At 37.5% G+C, this 26,739-nt stretch overlaps 1 protein-coding gene and 1 long non-coding RNA gene across 2 annotated transcripts; one reads left to right on the top strand and one right to left on the bottom strand.

The window, feature by feature from the left end:
• Window positions 1-1,491: 1,491 nt before the first annotated feature.
• LOC127636981 (hyaluronan and proteoglycan link protein 1-like) lies at window positions 1,492-24,901 on the bottom strand. Its single transcript, XM_052117799.1, has 5 exons — window positions 24,748-24,901; window positions 8,504-8,662; window positions 5,750-6,112; window positions 4,461-4,763; window positions 1,492-3,580 (listed from the first exon to the last, which is right to left on the bottom strand). The coding sequence occupies exons 2-5, from the start codon at window positions 8,619-8,621 to the stop codon at window positions 3,291-3,293; spliced, it is 1,074 nt and encodes a 357-aa protein (XP_051973759.1). The 5' UTR covers window positions 8,622-8,662; window positions 24,748-24,901; the 3' UTR covers window positions 1,492-3,290.
• LOC127636982 (uncharacterized) lies at window positions 4,636-5,894 on the top strand. Its single transcript, XR_007969655.1, has 3 exons — window positions 4,636-4,784; window positions 5,534-5,662; window positions 5,757-5,894. It is a non-coding gene; the product is annotated as an uncharacterized LOC127636982 (long non-coding RNA).
• Window positions 24,902-26,739: the final 1,838 nt, after the last annotated feature.

The following is a 26,739-nucleotide window of genomic DNA, read 5'->3' as shown; positions in this document are numbered from 1 at the left end:
ACATTCATGGATATTTTAATTTATTTTATCCACGATTTACCTCCGTACGCCGGCGAGTCTGTGTGACTGTGGAGTACACACGTCTACCGGTATATCACCGTAAACAAAGGTAGCCAATGTTCTCTGTTCATTTTAGTGTTAACTCCTTATGAGACTGTCGAACCTACTTGGTAAATGAACTGTCTAGCGACCAAGTCGGATTTAGTAACCACTGCAAAATAGCAGCTCAGGTGAAAATACACGAGTTAAGGAAATAGGAGAATTATTATATTACCAAATTAATATTTAGTTAAAGGCCTCATCAAATATGTATTTTTGTGTATTTAAATCCTAATTTTCGCCATCTACAGGCAGGGTTGGTTACTTTTGAAATGTATTCCATTACAGATTACAGAATACATGCTGTAAGTGTAATTTGTAACGTATTCCATTAGATTACTCATGGTCAGTAATGTAATCTAAATACTTTGGATTACTTCTTCAGCACTGGTAGATTTTTTTCACTTGTTTTGACTATAAAAACAATTCCAGTAGCTACAGTAAGACAAAATACACATGTTAAAAATACATTCTCTGAAAAACCGAAATATCTCATGCAGTGTTGCTTCTAAAACAAGATGAATCAAATGAATTTTGTTTAAGGGTTTTTAGTTATTTTTACAGGAAAACAATACAAAAATTATTATCAAGAATATGATTTTTGCCCTAATATCAAAGGTCTTACTAGAAAAAAGAAATTATGATCCAACGTGAATTTTCTTTAAAAAAAATATATATGATCATGACTGGTAGCTTGTGCATGTATAATGGATAGAAATAGCATTTTAGCTTGGCGTAAAGCTGCAATTTACACAAGGTTTATTTCTATTTCTCCTGCTCCAAACTTCTCTGTCTGCTCGTATGAATGTAACACATCATAAGGAAGTGTTGCACCGCTGTTCAAATGCACTTTGGATTGCATCATTTATATGTATAAATGTTTTCCATCTGAAAGGACTAAATATGAAATACTTTCTGAATATAACTGTATTCTAATTTCCAATGATTTAAATTGTAACTGTAGTGGAAAACAGTTAATTATATATTGTTTTTTAAATACGTAATCCTGTTACATGTACTACGTTACTCCCCAACACTGTCTACAGGTATATGTTGGTATACTCAGCTGAATTTGACCAAATGTACTTTTTGCAGCTAAAGGTTTTATAGTATGGAAACCTGAGATACAGAGTTGTTCTTCTTATTCTACATCATCCAAGCTCTCTTATAAATACTTTTTACTGTATTTTAGTAAAAAACAAAAAAGTTATTGGCTAAATTTGGAATTGGCATGCTACCATACAACTTCTATTCTTGTCGTTTAAATATTATGGCAGAAATACCGTATTAAGAGTATTATATGGTAGTATGTAATTCCATATTAAGCCAAAAAAAATCTTATTGTGTTTTTTTTTTTTTTTCAAAACAAGCACACAACATTCATTTGACTGAAAATTTATTTAACTTTTTTGGTTCAAATAATTTTCCACATTGATAAGGTCAAATCCCTTTAACTGTATATGTACAAAAAAAAAAAAAAAAACAAGGGTGGAAAATGTTAAAGTTGTCTATAAAGGCATGACAGGACTAAGCATCCAGTTCTAAAATTGATTCTGAGATCTTGTTTACAAGGCACATGAAGAGTTAAAGCAAAACGAATAATGAAATGAGTGTGAATAAATGCAAGGATTTTAAAACACCTCCAGTATTTAGAACAGTCAGTTTTTTTGTTTGTTTGTTTGATCTGAAAAAAATAAATACATCGCTAACTTGTTTTTTTTTTCTTCTTAGTTTGGCAGTCTGGCTTTAATTGTTTGTTTCCAAATGCCATGAATTATCACGTTTTTATGTTTTTATTATTATTTAGGGTTACAGCTTCATAGACAAGTTAAATCTGAATGCAGCATGCAACTACACACTTTGTTGTGCAATTCTGGCTGTTCTTTGAGTAAGTCTATTTTTCCTACAATATAATAAAATAATTCACATTGTGCTGTTTTTAATTAACTACGTAACACAATATGATTAGCACTGCTGTCTTGTAGACCACTTCAGTCTTGATATCTGTAAACATGAACATGCATAGACTAAAACTACTCTTGTGACCTAGAAACTGGGCCATGTGCTTTCTTTTCATTTGAATTCCGCTAGCAAACTAATTTGTATTAACATTTGACACCTCTTCTTAAGAAAAGGACATTTTTTTTAAGGTTTCATGAATTGATCACATCTGGTCTATAATATAATTGAACACAAATATATAAGAAAAACAAGCACTAGAAAAAAAAAAAGATTTACTTTTAAAATTGACAAACTGTTATTATGTCAGTGGTATGAACCACATTTTTCTTCCATCTTTCTGGCAACAAAGATCATTTGACAGTGATGAGGTCAATACAGTACAGCTCTTCACATGTATGCAGATAGAGTGCACTGTTCTTACATTGAGTCATAAGGGAGACATTTTATAAACAGATATTTTCAAGAAAATATAATTAACAGATACATTTACAAACACTCTACTTTTATATTTCAAAAGTTTAAAAAGAACATAAAACAATGTTGTTGTCTCTTAACAATGTGATTTATGTAAGACTCAACACGGTTTGGTCCACACATAAAATGTTTTCAAACTAAATTAAAAAAGGTATGTTTTTATAGGTAGAAAATAATCTATTTATAGCACCCCTGTAAGGATGGAAAAAGGGTATTCATTGTATTCATTGTGCCATGACTGTGTGGTGTTTAGCACTTCCATTGGATTTGTATTCCAACAGAAAATGTATTTTCCACCATGTTTTTATATGGGATATGATGTTCTTGAATGATAAACGAAGTGCCCAGAAGTATCATTTCAGTGTGTTTAAGCTTTACTGTCATTCAATTCTAGCACATCCCTCAAGCTACCGCATGCTTAATGGAAAAGCACAGTGTGAATCTCTACTGCAATATCTTGCCAAATATCTCTTCTTACAGCACTGCTGGAACACATTTATTTTCTGTGGCATCCTAGGAATACTACTCATGTCCTGTTGGCGTCTTTTGGTGAACTCTTGATTTTGAGGGAAGAGGGCAACTGAGGTCCCTAATCCTACAAAACCTTTGCTTCAAACAAACACGAATCACATACTGTATCTTCAAATCATTCCATATTACAGTATCTAGAGACTTTGTCACAGTTTTAATGCACTTGAACTAACTCCTTTCATTATTATGCTTCAGTTCATGAGTTTTATGGTTGGTACACCGTCTCAGTTTTCGCTCTTGTAGCAGTAGACTCCGTAGAGTTTGTGCTTCTTGTCGGGAAATCCGGAGAAGCGTACCGCAGCCTCCGTGGGACTGCAGCGCCGGCGTGGCTGTGAGATCGGATAGCGCACGCTGCCATCTGCCAGCCAGCCCGCATCGCAGCGGTCGTAGCCTAGTAGCTTCCACGCGGCGTACATCTGGCCGACTTTAGCAATCTGAGCACCGTCCTTATGACATGCTTGTACTGCCTCATCATACGTGAGCTTGGAAGGGTGTATCAAGTAGTAGAAACGTCCTGAAGAAACAGTGTTTAAGAGAAAGGTTTATTATCAATGTTGGTTAGTGTCAAATAAAACTGGGGGAGGAGAATTTGCAAGATTCTTAGTATGGCGTAACATGCATGCTTAGCCATGATGTCAGATTGTAGGCCAACACCAATGGCTAATTCACAATGGGTTCCTTTAGGATTTTCCTATGGGTTTTAATTTGGCAGTTTTGGATTTCAGAGGGAAATAAGGTCTGTGGTTAAAATTAATTGCCGTTACTTTCCCGTTTTGTTGTACAACATAAATTAGAGTCATAACTTAAAGTGAGTTTTTTTGCTAAATAAGGATTAAAGTGATTGTCCATTTTGTCATGTACACTCACTATTTGACTGAGTGTACTTTGTAATGTAGAAAAAACATACAAGTCTTGTCCATTAATTTTAAACACAGACCTTATTTTACTCATAAATCAAAAACTGCAATAATAAAAACCCAGGGAACCAATGGCTCAAAAATTCTCGTTTTACTCTTGGGTTTTAGGACTAAAGTCTACCTGAGCAGCTCTATTTCTTTTTAAATGCCATTAATGTATCACCAAGGTTGTATTTTTGAAGTAGCTAGCTTATGTCAAATGTCTTTCATCAAAGGTGATGTAATCTTTTGAATATTAAAATACTTTTTCATATCCCAACTGGATATGCAGAGACAACTAGTCTCCATAGGTTGAGTTCTGTGGTGCCAAAATTGTTTCAACCAATGGCATAAGTTTGGGGCAGGACTATTGGTTTGTTTGACATATGGAAGACACTAGGAGTTAAAAACACATTTACTATGTTTGCAGTTCCATTTGGTGGCACTAGTGTTACAAAAATTACACACTTAAACTTTTAAGTAGTGGGGAGGGCAAACCTTTGTAGTTAGAGGTGAAACAGAAGACATCATATCTTTCTTTTTGCTTGTCACGCATCCCATAATTCCTCACACCAGGGATGGTGTTTTTGCCTCCACATGGCTCTCTGGGTTTGGTGATTGGGTACTGAACTGATCCGTCACTGAGCCACCCTGCATTGCACCAGTCCAGCCCATTTCTCCAGGCATCGTAGAGCTGCTCGAAAGATGCCACAATGGCATCCTGATCTCTACAAGCTTTCTCAGCGTCATGGAAGTTCAGGTTGTAGCGGCCCAGTCGAGGGAAATATGGAAAGACAATGCCTGTGGAATGTCAAAGATCAGGTAAAATTAAATTAGTTATGGACTGTGTGCCAAGCTGGTAGTTGTAGACATTACCCCGAGTAGCACAATATTTAACAGTAACAGTACATCCCATTGAAGAGGCTTTGCTTCTATCCCTCACAGCATTGTTTTCATTCCTGTCAAATATTAAATATGGTGCTACTCTCAGTAAGGTCCATAGTACTAATTATTTAGATATTACTTATAAATTGTTTGTATTATTTATAGATAGATTTGGGCCAATTTTCTGGGCAAATTTATTTCCAGAGAAACTGGCAATGAAATGCTGCCTGATTCAAGAATAATCTTTGTAATCTGGCAATAATAAAATTCACGATTGCTAAATCAATGTTTGCTGCAATGCTCCATCTAAAGTTAATTAAAATGTTCTTGCATTTTGATTTATTGCATGCAACTAAAAGATGCCAAGATTGTTTCGTTATTTGGCCCTGATAGCTCTTGCGTCAGGATCTTACTGATGGTCCAAATTAGAAGTCATTCTACTCTGCATTATAAGACTATTGAATAGTGTTTACATTGCACACTGTTTGAATAGTCAGCACACTGCTCTCTCACAGCTAACTGGCTTCATGGATGCTACATCTTTCAGTGTTTATTTGCCCCTATAATTTACTAAGAAATATGCAGTTCATTAAATGTTTTTCACATCATCTGAACTGCTTCACAATAGAAATGCCACTCTACAATGAGCCCCACCAAAACATAATTCTTAACCTCATTTCCCTCAGACGACAGCCCCTCACCAGCACCCCATACTGGGTACCAGCATCTAGAACAAAGCGGTGACCTTTTCATCTTTACAGAGTCCTCAGAAACTAGGTTAAAAGTCCACGGAGAGACGTTTTGGTTGTGCACAGGTAAGTGTCACTAGACTAATTTTTTCATTGTAAAACTGTATAAGAAAATCAAGCAAGATATATTAGAGACTTGAAGCTATGCTTTACCTTGCAGGTCAAGGGACACAACTGCTGTGTCGTCCTCCAAGCCATCGATGACCTCACACTTGTATTTCCCATAATCCTCCAGTGTGATCTCAGTGATGACCAGCGAGGCATCGTTCTCGCTGGCAGCCTGCAAGTACACGCGGCCATGGAAGCGACCATAGCTCTTTTTGTGGAAGCCCATTGCTACGAACACATCAATTTCCTTAAGATAGTCTGAAGTCAGTTTAGTCCATTTAATCCTCAATTTGGGATTTTGGACAGATGAGGGATCCCATTTGAACTTGCATGGCAGTGTGGCATTGCCTCCACGTTGAGAGACCACTTTTGGTTGTGCTGCATCAACGGATAATCGGGGTCCATTTTCTGAAAAATCGAAGACAGAGATTCAGAAAACATTTTGCATAAAGCAAATAAGGATCAAACAAACAATTTACACAATAATTTGATGCAGAGTGTGACATGGTTAATAGCAATGGCTTAGATACAAATGGGATATAACACCAAAACAATGAAGGAACTTTGCATCCATTCCATTCTCCCAAACCCTCAAGCATTGGTTATTGTCCAATAAATAAGGCGTTTCTTAAATAAGTCAGCGTGAATCCATCCTTGCCTGTTGTTACAAGCTGTTGTGGTTTTGTAAATACATTAATCATTGTGTTTTTTTTAGAGATGGAATCTCCCTTACTCAGAGGGACTGTTAATATTGACGAAATATTCCTACAGTGAAGACACTCCAATAGGTGTTCCTTCTCCTGCAACCATTTTAAAGAGCACATAAAACTAGAGAAATGTGTATCTGCATTTTCTACCCATAATATTGCTTGGGATACTGAGACAAGTGGGTCTACTGAGAGATTTCTCAGATTTGTTATGATACCAGAGGTCAAAGAATATACCATTTACCTAGAAAACAGATAAACGTAGATGAGGTGAAGAGGGCTTGGTTTCCCACCACAGACTATGTTCTTGTGACCTTTTTGCCTGACTATGTCCTATGTTTGGTTCCCATTTTAATATGCTCTTTTGCAAGCTTTGTTGTTGACTCATGCCATTCAATACATATGCATGATTAAACAATTTAATCATGACATTTACAACTGTTTAGAGCCATGGAGGTAAATAGTAAATGATAAATTAAACATCATGGAAGAAAACAACAATTTAAAAACATTTTTGTCTTTTCGACTACAGTTCTGTGCTAGCAAATGTCATCTGGTTCTCATAATAGCTCTAAAGTGGTGAGAGACATATTCAGGACTCCTTTGGGATGTGATTGGAGTGTGATGCCAAGGTAAAACAAACCTCATGTTTACTCTTTGTGCAAGAGATTTGTGTATATCAACTAAACTCCCCCATACACTTCCCACAGTAACAGGAAGAGGATATGTCAAAGTCAAATAAGGATCTGAGTTGGACTATCACAGTCAAGTTGTCCTTAACAGCATCCTGTTGGATTTGCTGATAAATCTGCGAGTTGCTTACTGTCAGCCAGGACACACTGCAGCTAAACTGCAGATGAATTCAGCTTCTGCTATGTGAATGTTCCTTTATCAAACTGTTGTTTCAATAAAAAAAAAAAACTGAAGGCTTACATTAACACTGTGTTCTTGGTGCGATCCTCAGTGTAAGCAATATGCAGCACAAACATTTCAGCAAGTCAGAACATTTCAGCGATGTGAAACTGAATTTTTGAACCAGTGAGATTTACATTTACATTGCTGAATCTGGCAAATGGTTTTATCAAAATAGACTTTCAGTAAATGCAAGTGATCTGTTTTATTAGTACATGTGTGATGATGAGGAGGGCGGGGCTAGTCCACATGGCCGGCCCTGTTTCGAGCTAATCAGCCAGGAGGGGGATAAAGACGAGCCAGAGGCGCCAGTTCAAGAGAGAGGGAGATGCATGCGGCCACGTTGCATGTGTGTTTGTGTTTACGTTGACTGCTTAGCTGGTTCCCGCCTCCTCCTTGCCCATCCTTTACCCCATAACAATGTGTAAGCTGGGAATGGAACCAGTGACCTTGCCAATTCATGTGCCATGTTCTACCAGTTGAGCAACATAAATGGACACCAAGAAAATTATAAAAGATATTTTTGCACATTGTTATAGGGGCTGTAGGCTGGGGCACATCTACTCGTTTACATTGGTGTATGCAATACAACAATGGTGATCTAGTAAAATTGGCATCTGACCAGGTAAACATTATGCCATCTGAGTGCCTCCCTTTGGGGTTGCTTTGCATATGCTTCATATTCTGTTTTTGCGAGACTGCTGGTAGGTCAAAAACTCTGATTAATTCTTGATTTTATTGCTTGTTTTCACTTTATGTTGTCTAACCTGGTTAGGACAGTGGTTTATACTTACTTATACATACTATATTGTTGTTCAAAACTGATCATGGTTGTTTCTCGGATTTGGTTGGAGAGGCTTTGATACTACTGATACTGATATCAGCATGAGTAAATATGGAAACCCAGAGGCTTATCAATTATTTCACACTCCTAGTAAGTAATTCCAGCCACTACAATGCGTCTTGTGATGGAAGCCAGAGGGGAATCACCTTAACCGACACCCAGTGAGATAATTACGGTAAGAGTCCCTGTCTAGCAGAAATACTAAAGGGTGAAATACCATTTAGGGGGTGGGCAGTAGAGCTGCCTCTCTCTCTCTCTCTCTCTCTCTCTCTCTCTCTCTCTCTCTCTCACACACACACAATCACAAATGCATACGCACCGTTTCAAACTCCTTACCTGAGATGTATATGGTCCTATAGTGTTCCAGGTCGCTGTACGCCTCCTCAAAGTTGTCTGCTCGGCTCACAGAAAAGAAGATCAAAATGCAAATGGGAAGCAGACAGATCACCTTCATCTTGATTTATAGCACCAGGGGGGTTGGGGGGGGTCACTTCACTACACAGAGAAAAGGATGGGGAGCAGTCAGTATGCATTTGACAAACTATTTTCTACTGTATAGCTATACCGAGTTTCCTATGATAAAAGAAACATTCTTAGGATTCGTATTATTGAGCATCACTTATATAATGTCAAGTCATTTCCATGCAGTTTTTAACAGAGTTTTGTTTTTGTGTGACTTGCAGCAGATCCCTTGCACATTCCCATCAGCAGTAAAACTCCCCTGTGCAGAGCTGTCACACAGAGACTAGCACACCTCGTGTACTCCAAAGAGCAAACCAAATAAAGAGGGCCTTTACAGAAATAACAGTCCAGGAACCTAAAGTTTTGTGTCCATGCATTAATCTCAATTACACCACTGCAATCCACACACCATAACTGCAGAACTGCTACCTGTACTTTTAACCTTAAGAGGCAATGAAGTGTGCAAAAAGTGCAGTCAAGATGCTTGTTACAGCAAACTAACATAAAACTTTGCCAGGCACACTTCTAAGCACAGATCATCCCCCTACAGCACAATTTTGCAGACATAGAGCTCAGAAAGGACTTACCATCTTACAGAGCGTGTGCTCCCGGCTACTAATGCATGTGGCGATGGCTATGCAAAAGATCAGGGTTAGAAAGTGAGAAGATTCTCTCTCTCTCTCTCTCTCTCTCTCTCTCTCTCTCTCTCTCTGCAGTCACACTGCTTGATCTGTTTTTCCTTCGTTCATTTCAAAGTGCTGACGCACCGAGGTAGGTCCTCTCTACTGCAGTCAGCAGAACTGCTCTGCAGAGTAGACAACCCCCCAAACTCAGCCTGCAAAGAGTCATTATGCATACCAGGAAGGGGTGGCCCCTGATAACAGTAAAGACTTGCAGATGCATTGCTCTGCTGTGACAGATAAGTTACCACGGTGTGGAAAAAACAAACAAAATACATCTAAGTACTATATGTGTTCTAGGGACAAGAAATACGTCACGACTGTCGAATAGTTGTCCAACATACGATTTATTTTTTTTAACGGCGGTATGCACTTTACTTGTGCTATTAGACAGTTTACATAGTAAAACCCTCACAAAGAAGTTTTAAGATTCATCATATATTTCATACCCTTTGAAGCACCATACAGCCATACACATAAAAATAGATGCCTTAAGGGCCATTAACATCAAACACATTTTTGTGTCAGTGCTCTATTTCAATTTTTATTACTATGTAAACATGCACTAGTTGTTGGATTACTTTGACTGTTGCACCGCTTCTAAATGTTTTTCAGCATCTCGCACAGGAGCTTTGCATTTTTTTGAAGCAATTTTAGGCAACAAAGTGTGCCAGCTTTTTAAAGCGTATATCAACACCTAAATCACACTGTTTTTGAGCATCTCGCACATGAATGCCATGTCAAGTTAACAATAGTTAAAATAAAAAAAAACAGTCTCAAGACACAAATGTTCTGTTTCATTCAATTTCGCTCAGTCTAGCTATCTTAATAACCAGCCTAATTACACAACTTCCTTAAGACCAATTAGTCGACTACTGGTTCAGTCAACACACCAACACTCCAATTATCTGTTTTCCACATAATTTTCCACGTTTCAAAAAAGAAATAGAACAAATTAGGCAGGGGTTAAAGGACGCCTCATGGGTTTGCTCCCGACAAGGCCACTTTACGACACAATTGTTACACAGGGAAGAGTTGTTCCCACCCAAATTACCCTAAGGCCTTTTTAGAATAACAACTGCCAAACATGCACTGTTTTGAGGGGTGACAGTAAAGCAAACACAGACTGCTAACTCTTATCCACACCAGCTCTGCTGTTGACAAAGAAAACTATTACCAACCACATTCCTATGTGACATTCCATTTTGTACAGTAAGGTCAAGCACAAGGAAAACAAGCTATGCCTTGAATTCTTTGAATATGGGTAAATGTCCTACAGTAAACACATGACTGGAATTGATCAGTATGCAGCAATGGTTTACAAACAGTTCCAGACCACCAGTTAATTCACATAAGCATCACAAGAATCTTAGTCTTGCGCAAATTGGGGGTGTTGTTGTAAGTTTGATTGACTTTGCTTTGAGACAGTCCAGTGCCAGTCCACTGACTCAATACTCTGAAATCTTTTATCTCACTCTCTCTCTCTCTCTCTCTCTCTCTCTCTCCTTGTCAAGTTGTAGACCAGGTTGCTGTTACCGCCTTGACATTAATTCTCGTTCTTTGGAATAAAAACAATTATTTTTGCTGCCAATTTTTGACTAAGGGTCTTAAACAGTGAGTCAAACTCTTGGTGCAGTAGACTATGAGCATGGCATCATCTGTAAAGAAAATAATGGAGTTATATAAACTCTGAAGTCTGGGACAGGTCCCATTTAAACATACTTGTTTAATTCAAGCACGGATTATTCCAGCAATTCTACTTTCCGATCCTCATTTGGAAATCACTGCAGCAAACTTGAACCTTTTGCTTGTTAGAAGTTTTTTTTTTTTTACCGCACTGATGTAAAATGTTTAAAAACTGGGCTTTTTAGCAAGTGCCCATTAATGTTTTTTTTAAAGTGATGTTTGAAACAGTCGTTCCAAATTGTTAATAGTATTGTTTATAACAGAGCTTGGCTCATAAAACACCCCATTTAAAAAAAAAAAAGTGTTTCTGAATAGAAATACCAAATGAGTCTTTCATCAGAAAAATCATTTGTTAGAAGACAAGATCTGATCTGAACTGATTTTCAGAGAACAGCAGTTTTGGAGACTATAAATACAACTTTACTTTTATATACAGTTTGAATACACAATGGTGATTGGAAACAGAGTCGGCACAACTTAGGGTGCATTTAATTACATCACTCCCCTACTGGTTCTTGAGCAGCTGTGATGCTCAGGGAGATTACGGATCTGTTTTGGCCACAGCCTCAGTCCCCTTTGACCCCATTGCCTAGCATGCCAAAACATAATCCCTTAAGTGATTGATTTGAGTTGCTTTGCATTGCTACGAGGGCTATTCCTTTCAACGTTTGGGAGTAGATCTTGAGAAGTGATAGTGGTCATTTCAGCTGTGTTCATTTACTACTCATGGACCATATACACTAAATATTCAATCTGATCATGCATTACGCTGTTTGACCTTTTAAACCGCCAACAAACATTTTCTTTCAGAAGACATTGCCAAATCTTTAGTGTCTTTCTTTCTGAAGACATTGCAGTCTGTCAGAATACAGAATCACAATACATTTTTAGTAGTCATAAACCAATATACCAATATACAATATCAGCCAGTATCAGTCGCTAACATTTGGCCTGCTGCTCGCTTAGCCGATTAAGCCTACTAACAGATTGGTCATTTCTAAAAGTAGTTTTTTTATTCTGAATAAATGCAAAATGTTTCATATTAGCTCAGCAATTCTGTGTACATCTTATTTGCCATTGTATTATGTGTATACTGGCCATCCTGCTCTTTAGATATGTGTATCAACAGTTAAAAAAACATAGTGGTCGATCACTACTTTTAGTGTCTCTGAAAGCAATAACCAGTAGCAATTATTCTTTGTTTGAATATAAAATTCCAACAGGAAATGACCAAAAACAACCTGATATGCAACCTCATAAGAGTTTCAACAGCACTGAATAAAACGTTACCTAAGATGCTACCTAAACTTACAGCACAAATATGTCCTTCAGCTATCCTGATAGCACGCAAATATTATAGAGTGCACACTAATTTCAACCTGAGCTTATATGCATGAGAGATAAGGATTTTTCTGTCTTGTCTATGTTACGTGAGTTAATTGTGCTAGCCTGGAAAGGCAGCCAAGAACAAAATTGAACCGCCTGAGGCAGTAAACCTGCTGAGTCTACAACAAACCTGTGCATGTGACTGCGAGTGGTGATTTTCAGGTGAGCGAAGAATCAGTTAATGACATAAATAAAACTAAACCTGCGATTTCAATGACTCATGTTTAATGCATATGTTTGATTCTACAAAGCGCTCAGTAACCCTTAATTTCCATAACATCAGTCACAGACAGGGGATCGTTTCCTTCCTTCAAAAGAGTCGCTTTATTTGAAGAGCACGCATCTCTCTCCACTAGACATTAAACAGATGACAGATGCATGAACAGGATCTTTAAACCTCTCATTTACAGTAAAATCAGGCTCTGTTTTCAAAGTTTTTTAATGTGTTGTTGGCCAGATAGGTCATATTTGAGTTTTTACATAATCAAGAACAGACTTGTGTTAAGCTGAAAACTACTACATACATTTAGTCTATGAGGGATCCTAAAAATGAAAATTCTGTCATAATTTATGTGGGGTGACAGCCTCAACAACCTTTCACGTTCATTGTATGAAAAAAAAAAAAAAAAAAAATAGAAGCTATAAAAGTGAATGGTGACTGAGACTAACATATCTCCTTTTTGTGTTCCACAGAAGAAAGAAAGTCATACAGGTTTGGAACAACACAATGGTGAGTAAATGATAACCATTTACATTTTTGTGTGAACCATCTCTTTTAGTTATAGTAACGTTCATTCTATGACACTACACTATTAGAAAAAGGTTCTTTATAGAATCCTACGGTTCTTTACTCAGCTGCAAAGAGCCCTTTATGCCAAAAAGGTTCTATTTACAGAAAAAACAACCCACAAACCTTTTTTGCACAAAAGGGTTTTTGGGTTGACAATTGCTTAATATAAGTATGTATGTATGCATTTATGTATGTTTATGCATAAATTACATTATTGAAAGTTTGGTTTATAAATAGTTTTGAACACTACACTAAATAACGTTTGCATTTGTATTTCAAATTGCAGAAAAAAAGAACATATACAATGTACATCTACAGCTTTGTGTTTGATTAGAAAAGGATAAATGACAGATGATCAGATTCAGTGTCCTTTCTCTTTTAGATGACAGGTTTAATATACAGTCTATGGCAGAGGTCTGCAACATGTTTGACAATGACTGCAAATCACAGCATTGAATTACATTTACATTTATGCATTTGGCAGACGCTTTTATCCAAAGTGACTTACAGTGCACTTATTACAGGGACAATCCCCCAGAGCAACCTGGAGTTAAGTGCCATGCTCAAGGACACAATGGTGGTGGCTGTGGGGATCGAACCAGCGACCTTCTGATTAACAGTTATGTGCCTTAGACCACTACGCCACCACTCATTAAGCCAACTGCACTGGCATAAAGACATTAATCAAGATCTATTCAAGAGTGTGAATATGTCAAATGTCAAAAGTCAAATAGAGGAAGTGATGGAAATGTTTCAATTTCTCAACTTGTGAGTAATTGGTGTTTTGTAGTTTTATTGTTATGTACAAAAATATGATAATTATGTTTTATTATTATTATTATATAAAATGAAGGCAAAGGCCTTCACCTAACTCAGAGCACTTCTGAAGTACTGGCCATCGACATCATCAGAGCAATCACAAGTGCTAGTCAAAGGGGACATATGACTTCAACACAATGGCATAATTGGTACACATTTTTCTATTATTTTGCATTGAATCAAGGTTTTTATGATACTAAATAATGGTTAAATTCAGTTTGCAGTGGCTCTTGCAGCATTACTAAATTGACCATCATCATACAGATAAAACACAGTGCTCCTTTTCATGTAAGTTTTAAGATGTAATTTAAAACTTTGCCCCCCCTCACTTTTCTCCGAAATTAGGAATGCCCAATTCCCAATGTGCTTTAAATTATTGTGGTGGCATAGTGGCTCGCCTCAATCCAGGTTGCGGTGGACGAATCTCAGTTGCCACCGCATATGCGACCGTCAATCCGCGCATCTTACCACGTGGAGACCGCGGAGACCTAGTGCGTGTGGAGGCTTCACACTATTCTCAGTGGCATCGACGCACAACTCACCACGCCCCACCGAGAGTGAACCACGTCATAGTGACCACGAGGAGGTTAACCCAACATGACTCTACCCACCCAAGCAACCAGGCCAATTGGTTGCTTTGGAGACCTTTGGAGACTCAGCACGCCCTGTATTCGAACTCACAACTCCAGGTTTGGTAGTCAGCATCTTTACTGGCTGAGCTGCCCAGGCCCCAATGTCTTTGTTTTTAATTACTCTGCGTTCGTGAAATCGTCATAGTTGAATGGCGGTGAATGAAAGACCACAGCAAATAAAATTTTTGCTTACCCGTTTGCTCCAACAGCAAAAGAAAATATCAACAATTACGCTTTCACATCTTTGCAAAAGAAGATAAAAATATAAAGCGCTTGAAAACAGCAGTAAGAAGAGAGAAACATATTTTCTGTCACTCCCTCAGCAGCTGTGTTAGAAGCCTCTTCACAGCTATGGTAACTGATTTTTTTACAACGTATTCCAGGGTAATATTATACAAAGTACAATGTTATAAATTTACAAAAAATATTTTTTTAAATTGTAAATTATTTTTAAAGAAGAAGAAAACGCATCAGAGCAGGTCTGTTAAAAGGGTCAATTAAATGTTTCACATACTTACAGGGATCAGCACATCCATCCTCAACCTAATCTTTCATATGGTGTCAAGAAGCCCTCTCAGAGAGTGCAAAGAGTCGGCATCAAACTGATGACATGGAGATGGCTGAAGTTAAGTTAAAAACATTTTATATCCAAAAGACCTCGCTCAGTTTTTGATTTATTAAGTCAATTCTCATAACTATTGCATTATGAATTATGTTTATTATTGCGTGTGTTGTTGTTAAAACAAACTATAAAAATGCTTTCATTAATAATACTTACATTTTTTTTATATGGTTTATTTTACTTTCTTAGTGATATAGTATATGAACTATTCAATTTGCATATCCATTAAACGTTCTTCTGGTAATAAAACCAAAAATACATTTAAAAACAAAGCAAAAACCAAATGTTATGGTTGCATTTTGCAAACCCCTAAAAGGTTCTATATAGACCCTTTCCACTTGGCTCAGAGAACCTTGTTCCAAATATGAAATGAGTGATAGAACCCTTTCTTCTAAGAAGTTGGAAAAAATGCATAGATGTCACCTTTGCAGGCATATTCAAGGCAACGATGATTGCATATTCACCCATTCCCTTAAACACACATGTGTTTAATTTGCCAAGCAAAACAACTGCATCTTATTCTGAGCAGTGCAGAAAGACCCAATGACATTTCGGTAGTATTTGCACACTAAGATTTGTAAAACTGGCCCCATTGGCGGGGTAACTGGATGGGCCATTACGCACTCTTCGGCATTCAACACGCCACTCCTTGTCCCAACAACTTAAAGAGCCATGTCACAACATTTAAAATCTTTCCATGTGTTTTCTCTAAGGGTCAGGCATGTGTTTGACCTCCACACTCTACAAGCACTGACTAAAGTGAGTTTAATGGTCTCCACTACATTAGTCCAATAATTTTTTGCAAGAGTCATATACAGTTTGTCATGAAAATTTATTACTACACACTGATGTGGTTTTACCCCATTTGCATCCAGACTGTTAATGTTGTTTTGACATTATTGGAACATTCTTGATGGGTTAAGTTCATTTAGAATTGTTTTTTATTATTGTTGTTGCTAAGTTTTCAGCTGTTCAAAATGCAGCAGCCAGAGTGCTGACTAGAACCAAGAAATATCATCATGTTAGCCCCATTTTATTGTCGTTACATCGAGGCCGAGGACCAAGCTACGGCATATCGAATCGAATCGATTTTTTTCTCTCTCTCTCCTCTCTCTCTCTCTCTCACTGCCATTCCGCATTGGCCTTTTCCCTCTCTTTTAAATTTTACAGTGTTTTTTTTTTTTTTTGGGGGGGGGACTACACTGTTAAAATAATTTACATTATTTCTGTTTCCCTCCCTTTGTCCCCTCCCTCATCCATGTAGATAGGGACGGGGCGGAAGGCATGCCCCTCCCCAGGGAAAGAGGGGGGGGATGTACGTCATGCCGGGGGCTCCCCAGCCTGAGAGAACGAGGGAGGAAAGTGACAGGGCGGAGGGCGGGGCCAGGTCTTGATTATACACACCTGGTCCCTTATCAGGCTAATTAAACCTCCGACAGGGATAAAGTCCGACTGCGGAAGGTGGTGCGACGAGAGAGAGATAGTTTACAGTCAGCTGACCGGCATGTGTGTTATGTCATTTGTCATTGTCATTTGTTTTACAACATACAAAGCTTTGAATGGTCTAGCTCCACAGAACTTAAGTGACCTTCTGACATGCTATATTCCATCACGTTCATTACAATCAGAAATTCTGAACTCAGAAATTCTGGCATGTTAATAATTCCAAGAATATAAAAATCCACAGAAGTAGGTAGATCCTTTTCATACATGGCTCCTAAACTATGGAATAGTCTCCCTAACATTGTTCAGGATGCAGACAAACTCAGTTTAAGTCTAGACTAAAGATTCATCTATTTAGCCAGGCATACACCTAATTTATCCTTCAACTCACAATTAGGCTGTTTTAGTTATGTCTGCCGGATCCAGAAACATCCATCATGATTCATATCCCGAGGTTACCAGAGCCAGCCAGATCCAGTTCCGTTCCTGCTTGGTGCCGGACTCCACTGCTATGTGTTGCTGACAGATGATGACAAACTACAGCTGGTGCCAGCCAAACATCACTTCAGTCTTTTGACTTCAGAGGATGAACTGATGCCAACTACAACTGTAAGACAAGGGATACATCATATGCCACTGCCTAAACCTTGGACATAGGATGGACCCCATCGAACCTCACCGAAATGACCTGCAGGTTGGACTGCGATGCACCGCATTGATCTCCACCTGCATCACCTTTGTCTATTGATGCATTACACTCTTGAAATGGAATACATAAACTATAATTTATTCATCAGCCAACTAACAAAGGACAATCTATGTGAACTTCTGCAGTTAATGCAGGATGGACTTCAAAGACCTTAAAGCTTACTTAATTTACAAATTTAAAACCATGACTTGCACTGCACATAAATAACTAATATTGGCATTGTATAGAGGGGGACTGGCCCCTACAGTGATCCTGATTTCTCTCAAAGTTATTTTTCTCCATTAACCAACAACCATTATGGAGTTTTGTGTTCCTTGCCACAGTCACCATCAGCTTGCTCAGAGAAATACAATAATGATATAATTATTAAATTTCCATACACATTTTACAATCATATTTAATCAAACTACACAATGATCACTGTAAGACATCATAGATAAGGTTTAATTTTTGTTTTTGTTAATGCATGATTTCCTGTAAAGCTGCTTTGAAACGATGTGTGTTGTGAAAAATGCTAAACAAATAAAAATGACTTGACTTGATGTATACTTCAAGTGTCCTGGGCTATAGATCCCCTCTGAGTGTTTCTTTTCTTATAATGAAAATATCCAAATGGGTTTTAGAATGTGTTTCACATCCGACCTTTTGAGAAACAATTTGCAAATATGAGAGAACAGTTCAGCTATTCAGAGTGTAAAATAAGGAGACACTGTTCAGAACAATACAAAGACTCTTTCTGGGATCCAGATGTAAAACATTGATTTGTGGCAAACAGCTTACAAAGCCTTAAAAAAAGAGAAAAATGAAATGCCGTAACACTAGTTTTAAAGTACACTATTTTTTAGGCCGCTGATACAACTGGAATCTTCATCTCATGCGAGTTTACTTGACATTGGTTTACTATTAATGCAAAGTTCCATTAGCTAGTTGTGTTATAGTTATCTTTTCATTCAGCTTGTAACTTGATTTTAAGACAATATACCTTCTATTCATAGACTCCAGCATGAGGGAGAGCTCTGTGCTCAAGGCATAAAGAACCTTTGACTTGGTGGCACTACCTGGGTGTGTGAACAGCACGGGCAGTGGTGAATTCTCAGGGCCAGCAAACCCTTCTCTTCTGGCCAAACCTGCCACTTTCATTCTCAATCACCTTTTTGCATATGTATTTTTAATTGATTTTTAATTGATTTCCTCTCTTCATTAATCTACAAACAACTAAAAGTTAATCCAGTCATAATTTATTCCTTGATGCTTACAAGCAAAGTGTGACAGCTGTGTCAAAAATCTTATGCTCGAAGCCGAAGCAGCGTGGGAGTTTGAGCTCCTCCCCCTCAGGCCTTCAGTATTTCCACAGAATCCCTCAACAGTGCAAATGAATGAGCAACTAATGTCAGATTCATCAGCCAATCAGATTGATTGATTTGTTCTAGGTGGGTGTGAAAGCGAAGAGTGTGAGATCGTCATCACTGCTGCTATCATCGCCATTGAGAAAGAGATCCTTAGAGATCCTTAAGGATGTTCCGCATGATCGTGTGATTGCTTAATTTATTAAACAGGAAAGGAGGACTGATTTTCACTTCAAGTAAATTGTTAAGTGCTTTTTGTATTGTGATAGCAACATCAGGAGTTTTCTAAGTGTAAATTAGGCTGCTTGAGCATTCAGTGTCAGATTAAGTTTTGAAAAGTAGTGCTGCGGTCCATTCAACTTGGAAAGTCGGATTTTACAACTTCCTACTAGGAAAAGTTCAATGCAATTTCACAAAACAGTCATTCTGCAGTTAAAATTAGGCTTGGTTGAGCATTAAGTGTCGTTTCAAGTTCTGTCTTTCGTGTGTGGATGTGTTTTTAAAATGTAAATTGGTATTACTAGCTGCGACATAATGTATGATGCCCAAAGATATAGGGTGACTTATCCATTGTGAACCTGTGTTTTCTTAATGGCATGAATCACACTGAAGGCCTAGACTTTAAACCACTGAGCACGGCTCATACTGGCTGTAAAAGTGGAATTATAACGCTTGGATGATGAACATTGGATGGACTTTTGATCATGCAGTAGGTAGCAATCTTGATGTGTCATTTTTTGTGTCAGTGTCAAAATACTTTATCCTATCCTACCTTAATATGCAAAGGCAACTATAAATAAACCATTTGTGAGATTGATTTCCTACATTAACTATTTCTGTTTCCCTATGGTTTGAGCATCCCAGCCATTGCAACATTGGCTCAACCAATGGTGTGTTTGTGGCAGGACAACCTGTTTGTCTGATGATGGCAAATGGAGGAAGTGTTCGAGAAACGTGTCAAAACTGTTCGGTGACACAATAGAAGCACAAAAATTACAAACTATGCCATTAACAACAGAGTATGTTTCTTTGCAAGGCAAAAAACCAGTGAAAACTATTTTAAAATGAGCAGAGGCCCCATTACTCTCAGAAAGGCTATTTATTTAAACGCTAAATATTCCGTACCACAAATAAACTGTTCATTTGAAAAATAATATTTGCCTCTATAGCAGTACATGGGGTAGGTTCATACTAATCCACCCACCCAGAATCTCATTAAAGTTCTGTGGGTTTTGACGTCACCCTCACGCCACCTTAGCACACAAAGAGCTTTCAGTACTGATGCATAAATTGTGACCGTTTCTCCACTACCATGTGCGAGAGAGAAACAACATCATCAACTCATCCAGTCTAAACTACCAGGAAGCTCTCCCCACACCTCCAGTGAGCATTTACACATACATTTTTCATAAAATAAATAGATCTACAGTCCTTATCCACAAAATTATATAACTAACGCATGTTTCAGAAGGCAGTTCAAGAAAATGATACGCTTCCTCTAATCAGTGGGCTGTGTTTGTTAGCTTTCTGGGATAAGAAGCATATTTAAACATTAAAACTGAAACACTCTTGTAGGTGTCCTCAAAGAGGGTCAGACTTGCACAAAGCACATAGCTCCTCTACATGCCCTTAATGCCCTTATTTCTAATCCAGACGTGATTGTCTCAGTCCAAAGCAAACATTTTTCAATCTTGGTGCTGTAATACAGTATTTATTGCAATACAGCCTCAAAAGGCACGTGTTTGGATTGTTATTTCTCAGAGGGCCATCTGAACTTTTTAAGAATATCAAAAGTATTAAAATATAAAAAAGAACCGACTCATACGAGACATCTGTTTGGGAATTGGACTACACTGGTTACGCTGTACAGGGGCGCAACTACCCATTTAAGTGTCATTCATTTGTGATTTCATCTACACTGGTTGAGCTGTATGTTTCGCGCTGTTGATTCAAAAGAACCGACTCATAAAAATAACTATTTTAAGAATCAGACTACACTGGTTGCTCTGTATATTTAGTGCTGTAAATTCAAAAGAACCGGCTAATAATAGTCATTCATTTTGGGAACGAACTACTCTGGTTGCACTGTATGTTGCATGCGGTTGATTCAAAAGAACTGACTCATAAGAGTCATTCATTTGGGAATCGGACTACACTGGTTGCGCTGTGTGTTTCGTGCAGTAGAATTAGAAGTACTGACTCATAGGAGTCATTAGTTTGGGAATCGGACTACACTGGTTGCGCTGTGTGTTTCGTGCAGTAGAATTAGAATTACTGACTCATAGGAGTCATTAGTTTGGAATCGGACTACACTGGTTGCGCTGTGTGTTTCGTGCAGTAGAATTAGAAGTACTGACTCATAGGAGTCATTAGTTTGGAATCGGACTACACTGGTTGCGCTGTGTGTTTCGTGCAGTAGAATTAGAAGTACTGACTCATAGGAGTCATTAGTTTGGGAATCGGACTACACTGGTTGCGCTGTGTGCTTTGTGCAGTAGAATTAGAAGTACTGACTCATAGGAGTCATTAGTTTGGGAATCGGACTACACTGGTTGCGCTGTGTGTTTTGTGCAGTAGAATTAGAAGTACTGACTCATAGGAGTCATTAGTTTGGGAATCGGACTACACTGGTTGCGCGGAATGTTTCACATTTTAGATTCAAAAGAACCGACTCATAAAAATCATTAATTTAAGAATCAGACTAAACTGGTTGCTATGTGTATTTAGTGCTGTAAATTCAAAAGAACTGGCTAATAAGAGTCATTCATTTGAGGATCGAACTACTCTGGTTGCGCTGTATGTTACGTGCTGTTGATTCAAAAGAACTGACTCATAAGAGACATTCATTTGTTAATCAGAATACACTTGTTGCCCTGTATGTTTTACGCAGTAGATTCAGGAGTGGTGTTGCGGCTGCTGAGTAGCAATGCAGGAAAGAGTAAGTGATATATATCTTGTAAATTCTAAATTAGGCTCTCTTCACTAATATAACTAACAATTCATAGATCTGAAGTAAAATTGTAAGAATACAAAAATCTTCCTATTTTGACCTCAACAAACTGGCAGTGTTTTATTCAAATCTAATTAACAGCACTGGTGCATAAGCATGAAAATCTCCATGTATTAATGAGACAAACATAAATCAGGCTCTCTATTTCAGTAAGTGATGCAAGGCATTAACCTGGAGGAGATCAGGGGTGAAATGAATTGCATCGCTCGAAGCCACCCGCTACTACATCACAGCAGTGTGGAGAATAGGGACGAAAGGTCATTTGGAAAATCTGCAGCTTTAATGTGCTCTAACAGCCATGTGAGGAAATGTTCAGAGTTCAGTTGTGGTCATCTCAGACCACTTGATCTATCTGGCAATAAGACCTTGAGATCAGCAACATAACAGCTGCCAGACAGATTTGGTTAACTACTGCTGAATCCAAAATATGGCAACTTGCATTGACTTGACCAGCTTTATTTGCTTTTGCACTTTTGCAACTTTGCTCTTTCCATGTGTTATACATGACATCAATATACAGTACAACAATCAAGTGCATGTTCCAGTGGAAATGCTTTTTTCAATTAACAGACTTGTGTCTGAAAGTTGGGCAGGTATCGCCCTTGTGACTGACCATGTGGAAGCTTGAATAGGATTTAAAGGTACGTGATATTCATGCTGCTCCAAACCAATATATGGCATCTTAGCTCACCAAGCAATACAAAATGCTTCATTCATATGTCAAATAAAGCAATTCATTTTAAATGTATACATTTACCCACTCTCTGCCCCCAATATTTGTTTAACCAGCTGTTTCCTTCTGGGCACTTCTGCCTGTATTGAAATGAACCCTGTGTATGGGCCCATTGCGGCCCATAAGAACATACTGTCATTGTATGGACTCAACAAGCAGGCTTTCACTTGGTAAAATGTGGGCTACACATGCTGGTTTCTTTGGAGCCAGAGTGTCTCATAATTCATTGAGAAATAACAAGGGGAAGTTGTTTGTGTTAATGTGAGTATTTTTATGTATGGGCTTTTTGAATATGAATTGAGCTTTAGGAAGCCATAGAGATAAAGGTAATTGATTTGAGGGATAGATTGAAAGCACAATGACTTATGTAACCATCATAATGGCTATTATAGTTCTAATTAAACCTTGAAATATTTACTTTGAATCTTTAGATTTTTTTTTTTTTTTTTTCATTTTAAGTAAAAATGTACTTCACAGTTAAATACTAAACTGGATTATGAATCATTATGACAATGGTGCAAATGGGCAGTTGACATGTCAAGCAGTTACAGTATAGCAGTGCACTGCAGTGTGACTGTTATACTTCATCTAAAAACTGTTTCTTATTCTTGTATAATTATCACACATGGCATTGTGTATAATTCTCATACATGGTTTTTATAGCTGCATATTAAGAGAATATTTGAGGGGCCTACTTTTATACATAACAGGACTATTAAAGTGAACTGAATAAATGTTAAAAATAATAATTCTCTCATCATTTACTCACTGTATGACTTTCTTCTGCTGAACACAAGTGAAGATTTTTAGAAGAATATGTCAGCTCTGTAGCTCCATTCAATGCAAGTGAATGGTGACCAGAAATTCGACTTTCCAAAAAGTATATAAAGGCAGCATAAAAGTAAACCATAAGACTCCAGTGGTTTAATCCATGTCTTTTGAAGCAATATGATAGGTGTGGGTGAGAAACAGACCAATATTTGTCCGTTTTTTACTTTAAATCTCAACTTTTCCATTTCCACATTCTATTTTCTTTTTCTTTTTTGTGTGATTAGCATTCTTTGTACATATCGCCACCTACTGGGCATGGAGGAGAATTTATATAAAAAAATAACTTTTGAAAAGAATATTGATCTGTTTCTCACCTATCAACCTATCATGTTGCTTCAGAATACATGGATTAAACCACAGGAATCTTATAGATTACTTTTATGCTGCCTTTTATGTGCTTTTTGGAACTTCAAAGTTCTGGTCACCATTCACTTGCATTGTATGGACCTACAGAGTGGAGATATTTTTCTAAAAAATGTTATTTGTGTTCAGCAGAAGAAAGAAAGTCATACACATCTGGGATGGCACGAGGGTGAGAAAATGTTCATTTTGAGGTGAACTATCCCTTTTAAGTAATTCAAAATGGCCAAATATTTAAAAGGACTAGTGACCATTTACATCACCTAAAATATAGGCTACAATTCCCTTATGATTCACATTTTAATATGCAAATGATTTAATCATTATTATGTTGTAATAAATGTTATTTTATTAATATTATAGTACATAGTTCATGCCCATGATATTTGTCAACTACCAAATATGAATGTAAAAAACTAGGAATTTCCATGCCAGAAGTCCCAAGAAGTTGCAATCAACACAAATTAGCTATTTAAAAAAAGAAAATGTATTATCACTATTGCCAAAATGAATTGTATAATCTTTAATAAAATAAAATAACTAAATATTTAAAATGGTATTCATTTAATTTTGTTAAAGATTATGCAATTCAATTTGATGGATTTGAATTGTTATGTAATTGAAATGCATAAATCTTACATTTATTTTTACAAGTGTAATCCAAAAGCCATGCACAAACGTTTATGTAAATAAGTTGTAAAAGACTCATGGTGGCAATAGTGATAAAACGCCTATGGTTACATTTGTATGTTTAAGTTCATAATGTTAATACAGTAGTCTTAAAAATAGGCAAACATATTTTTGGAGTATACTTACAATTTCAAATATATTTTTAAAGCCATGTAACCATTTAAAAAGTGTATAAATGTAAAAGATCATGCAGAAGACCTCTAATAATAAACATATGTTCGCTTATTCCACAGGTAAGTTATCTGAATCGACAGCACTGATGTAATGTGAGCGTTTTACTGTATACAAATGGCCTAAAATTGTATTTTGATCAAAAGTAAACTCGGTGCGGGCCGTAAATTGACTGAACTGACGAAGGAATGTGTAATAACTGGTTCTTACCTTGTGAAGCAGAGCTCTGCGTCCCGCTGAATGATCTCTGATGAGCTCGTGCATCTGAACTGCTCGCTGCTCTTCACACACGTCACAAATAAGGCAGAACCCTCAGGGAGAAAATAACACAAACAGCGCGCTGAGCGATAGAGCGGAGAGGTGCTGGGAAAGACACCGTGTGCGTCATCAAGAACTGTTACAATGTTACAGTTGAATGTAACAAGACCAGATGATTAATGTTACGTGACGTAATTGTTTTTGAATCAAGCATATTTTAATATATCAGTGATAACGGATTTATACTTAACTCCTCGAGTTTTTATAGTGTAGGCCTAATGTAGGTATTTATATGGGTATTATTTGAACCATTTAAACTTGTAATGGGAAGAAATGCACAAATAGCTGCCAGAAATAATAAAAATAATAAATAACAAATTTAATGATAGTTTCCCACACATTTAGACAAAAATAAAACTTCTTCATGGTAAAATCCATGGTGTGCACTGTAAAAAAAAAATCTGAAATTTTAATGGAAATTGACTGTAAAAATGCGTAATTGATTAACGACTATTAACTGTAAAATATACATTATTTTTTTATACATTTTAAAAGACAATACAGTACAATATAATGTTGTAAAATTATTTTTTTTATTTTTTTTAGATTTAAAAAGTATGATTTTCCTGTATAATTAATGGTAAACATTTACATAATGTTTAACAAGAGAGTAGGGAAGCATGGGGCACAAACTAATGTGGGGCAAGTTGTAAATGGTCTGCACTTATATAGTGCCTTTTTAAACTTAGCGGTATTCAAAGCACTTTACACTGTATCTCATTCACCCATTCACACACAAATGACAGCAGAGCTGCCATGCAAGGCGCTAGGCGCCTGGGGTTCAATGTCTTGGGGTTCAATACATGTGGAGTCAAGTGGGCCGGGAATTGAACCACCAACTCTGCGATTAGTGGCCAGCCTGCTCTACCACTTGATCTTTTAGCTAGCATCTTTCATAGTATTTTAACTCTAAATCCCAGTTGCAACACTGTGTTACAATATGTTACAATTACAAAAAAAGTTAAGCAATTCCATGCAGTCAGATATGTGTAATATCCCCTTAATGCGTGTGTGTGTGTGTTTTGTCATCAATCCATGCATTATTTCGGTCAGTGTTGTAGCTTTGTTGTGTATTTATTGTCAGGTGTCAAAATTATTGCTATATTATCTATGACAAAGTTAATAAATGGATTTTATTGATATGAAAATGTAGTTTATTTCTTTGGGGGGGGATTTTCTCCCCAATTTGGAAAGACCAATTCCCAATGCACTCTAGGCCCTAGTGGTGGCGTAGTGACTCGCCTCAATCCGGGTGGTGGAGGACGAATCTCAGTTGCCTCGGCATCTTGATCACGCGGCTTGTTGAGCATATCACGTGGAGACTTAACGCGTGTGGAGGCCCATGCTATTCTCCATAGCATCCATGCACAGCTCAACACGTGCCCCACCAAGAGCGAGAACCACATTATATTGGAGGTTAACGAGGAGGTTAACCAAAGGTAACTCTACCCACCTTAGCAACTGGGCCAATTGGTTGCTTAGGAAGCAGACTGGAGTCAATCAGCACGCCCTGGATTCGAACTTGCGACTTCAGGTGTGGTTGTCAGCATCTTTACTTGCTGAGCTTCTTCTACATCCTTCAGATTATCTATAGTCTTTACAGAATCATTTGGTGTCCTGCATAGTGTAAGTGCTTTAAAACACCCAAATAATTAATGGTAGTGATCAGTGATGGGTGAGTAAACAGCAAATCTTTGAACATCAAGCAACATACAAAAAATATGAATTAAAAAAATAGGTAGAAAGACAAACATTTCATGTTCACATGCCAGTTGTGGACAGGGCCTGAACTTCACATGTGCTGTTTTTGGGGTGCGTGCCTAAGATCCGAGGCTGTTTAAAATCAGCCTACACAAAGACACCTTTCTTGTAGATAAATACCTT

This window comes from Xyrauchen texanus, chromosome 44 (assembly GCF_025860055.1).
Source record: "Xyrauchen texanus isolate HMW12.3.18 chromosome 44, RBS_HiC_50CHRs, whole genome shotgun sequence".
NCBI classification, from domain to species: Eukaryota; Metazoa; Chordata; class Actinopteri; order Cypriniformes; family Catostomidae; genus Xyrauchen; species Xyrauchen texanus.
Note: the sequence above shows the minus strand (reverse complement) of the source record. Positions and strands in the feature narration are given on the sequence as shown.

What these genes read in the sequence shown, in the direction of transcription:
- LOC127636981 (XM_052117799.1), bottom strand. Translation starts at nt 8,621, where the DNA reads ATGAAGGTGATCTGTCTGCTTCCCATTTGCATTTTGATCTTCTTTTCT. An exon ending in TGTGTCCCTTGACCTGCAAG is followed by an intron (nt 4,764 to 5,749) that starts GTAAAGCATAGC and finishes GACATTCCACAG; the next exon opens with GCATTGTCTTTCCATATTTC. An exon ending in TTTCACCTCTAACTACAAAG is followed by an intron (nt 3,581 to 4,460) that starts GTTTGCCCTCCC and finishes CTGTTTCTTCAG; the next exon opens with GACGTTTCTACTACTTGATA.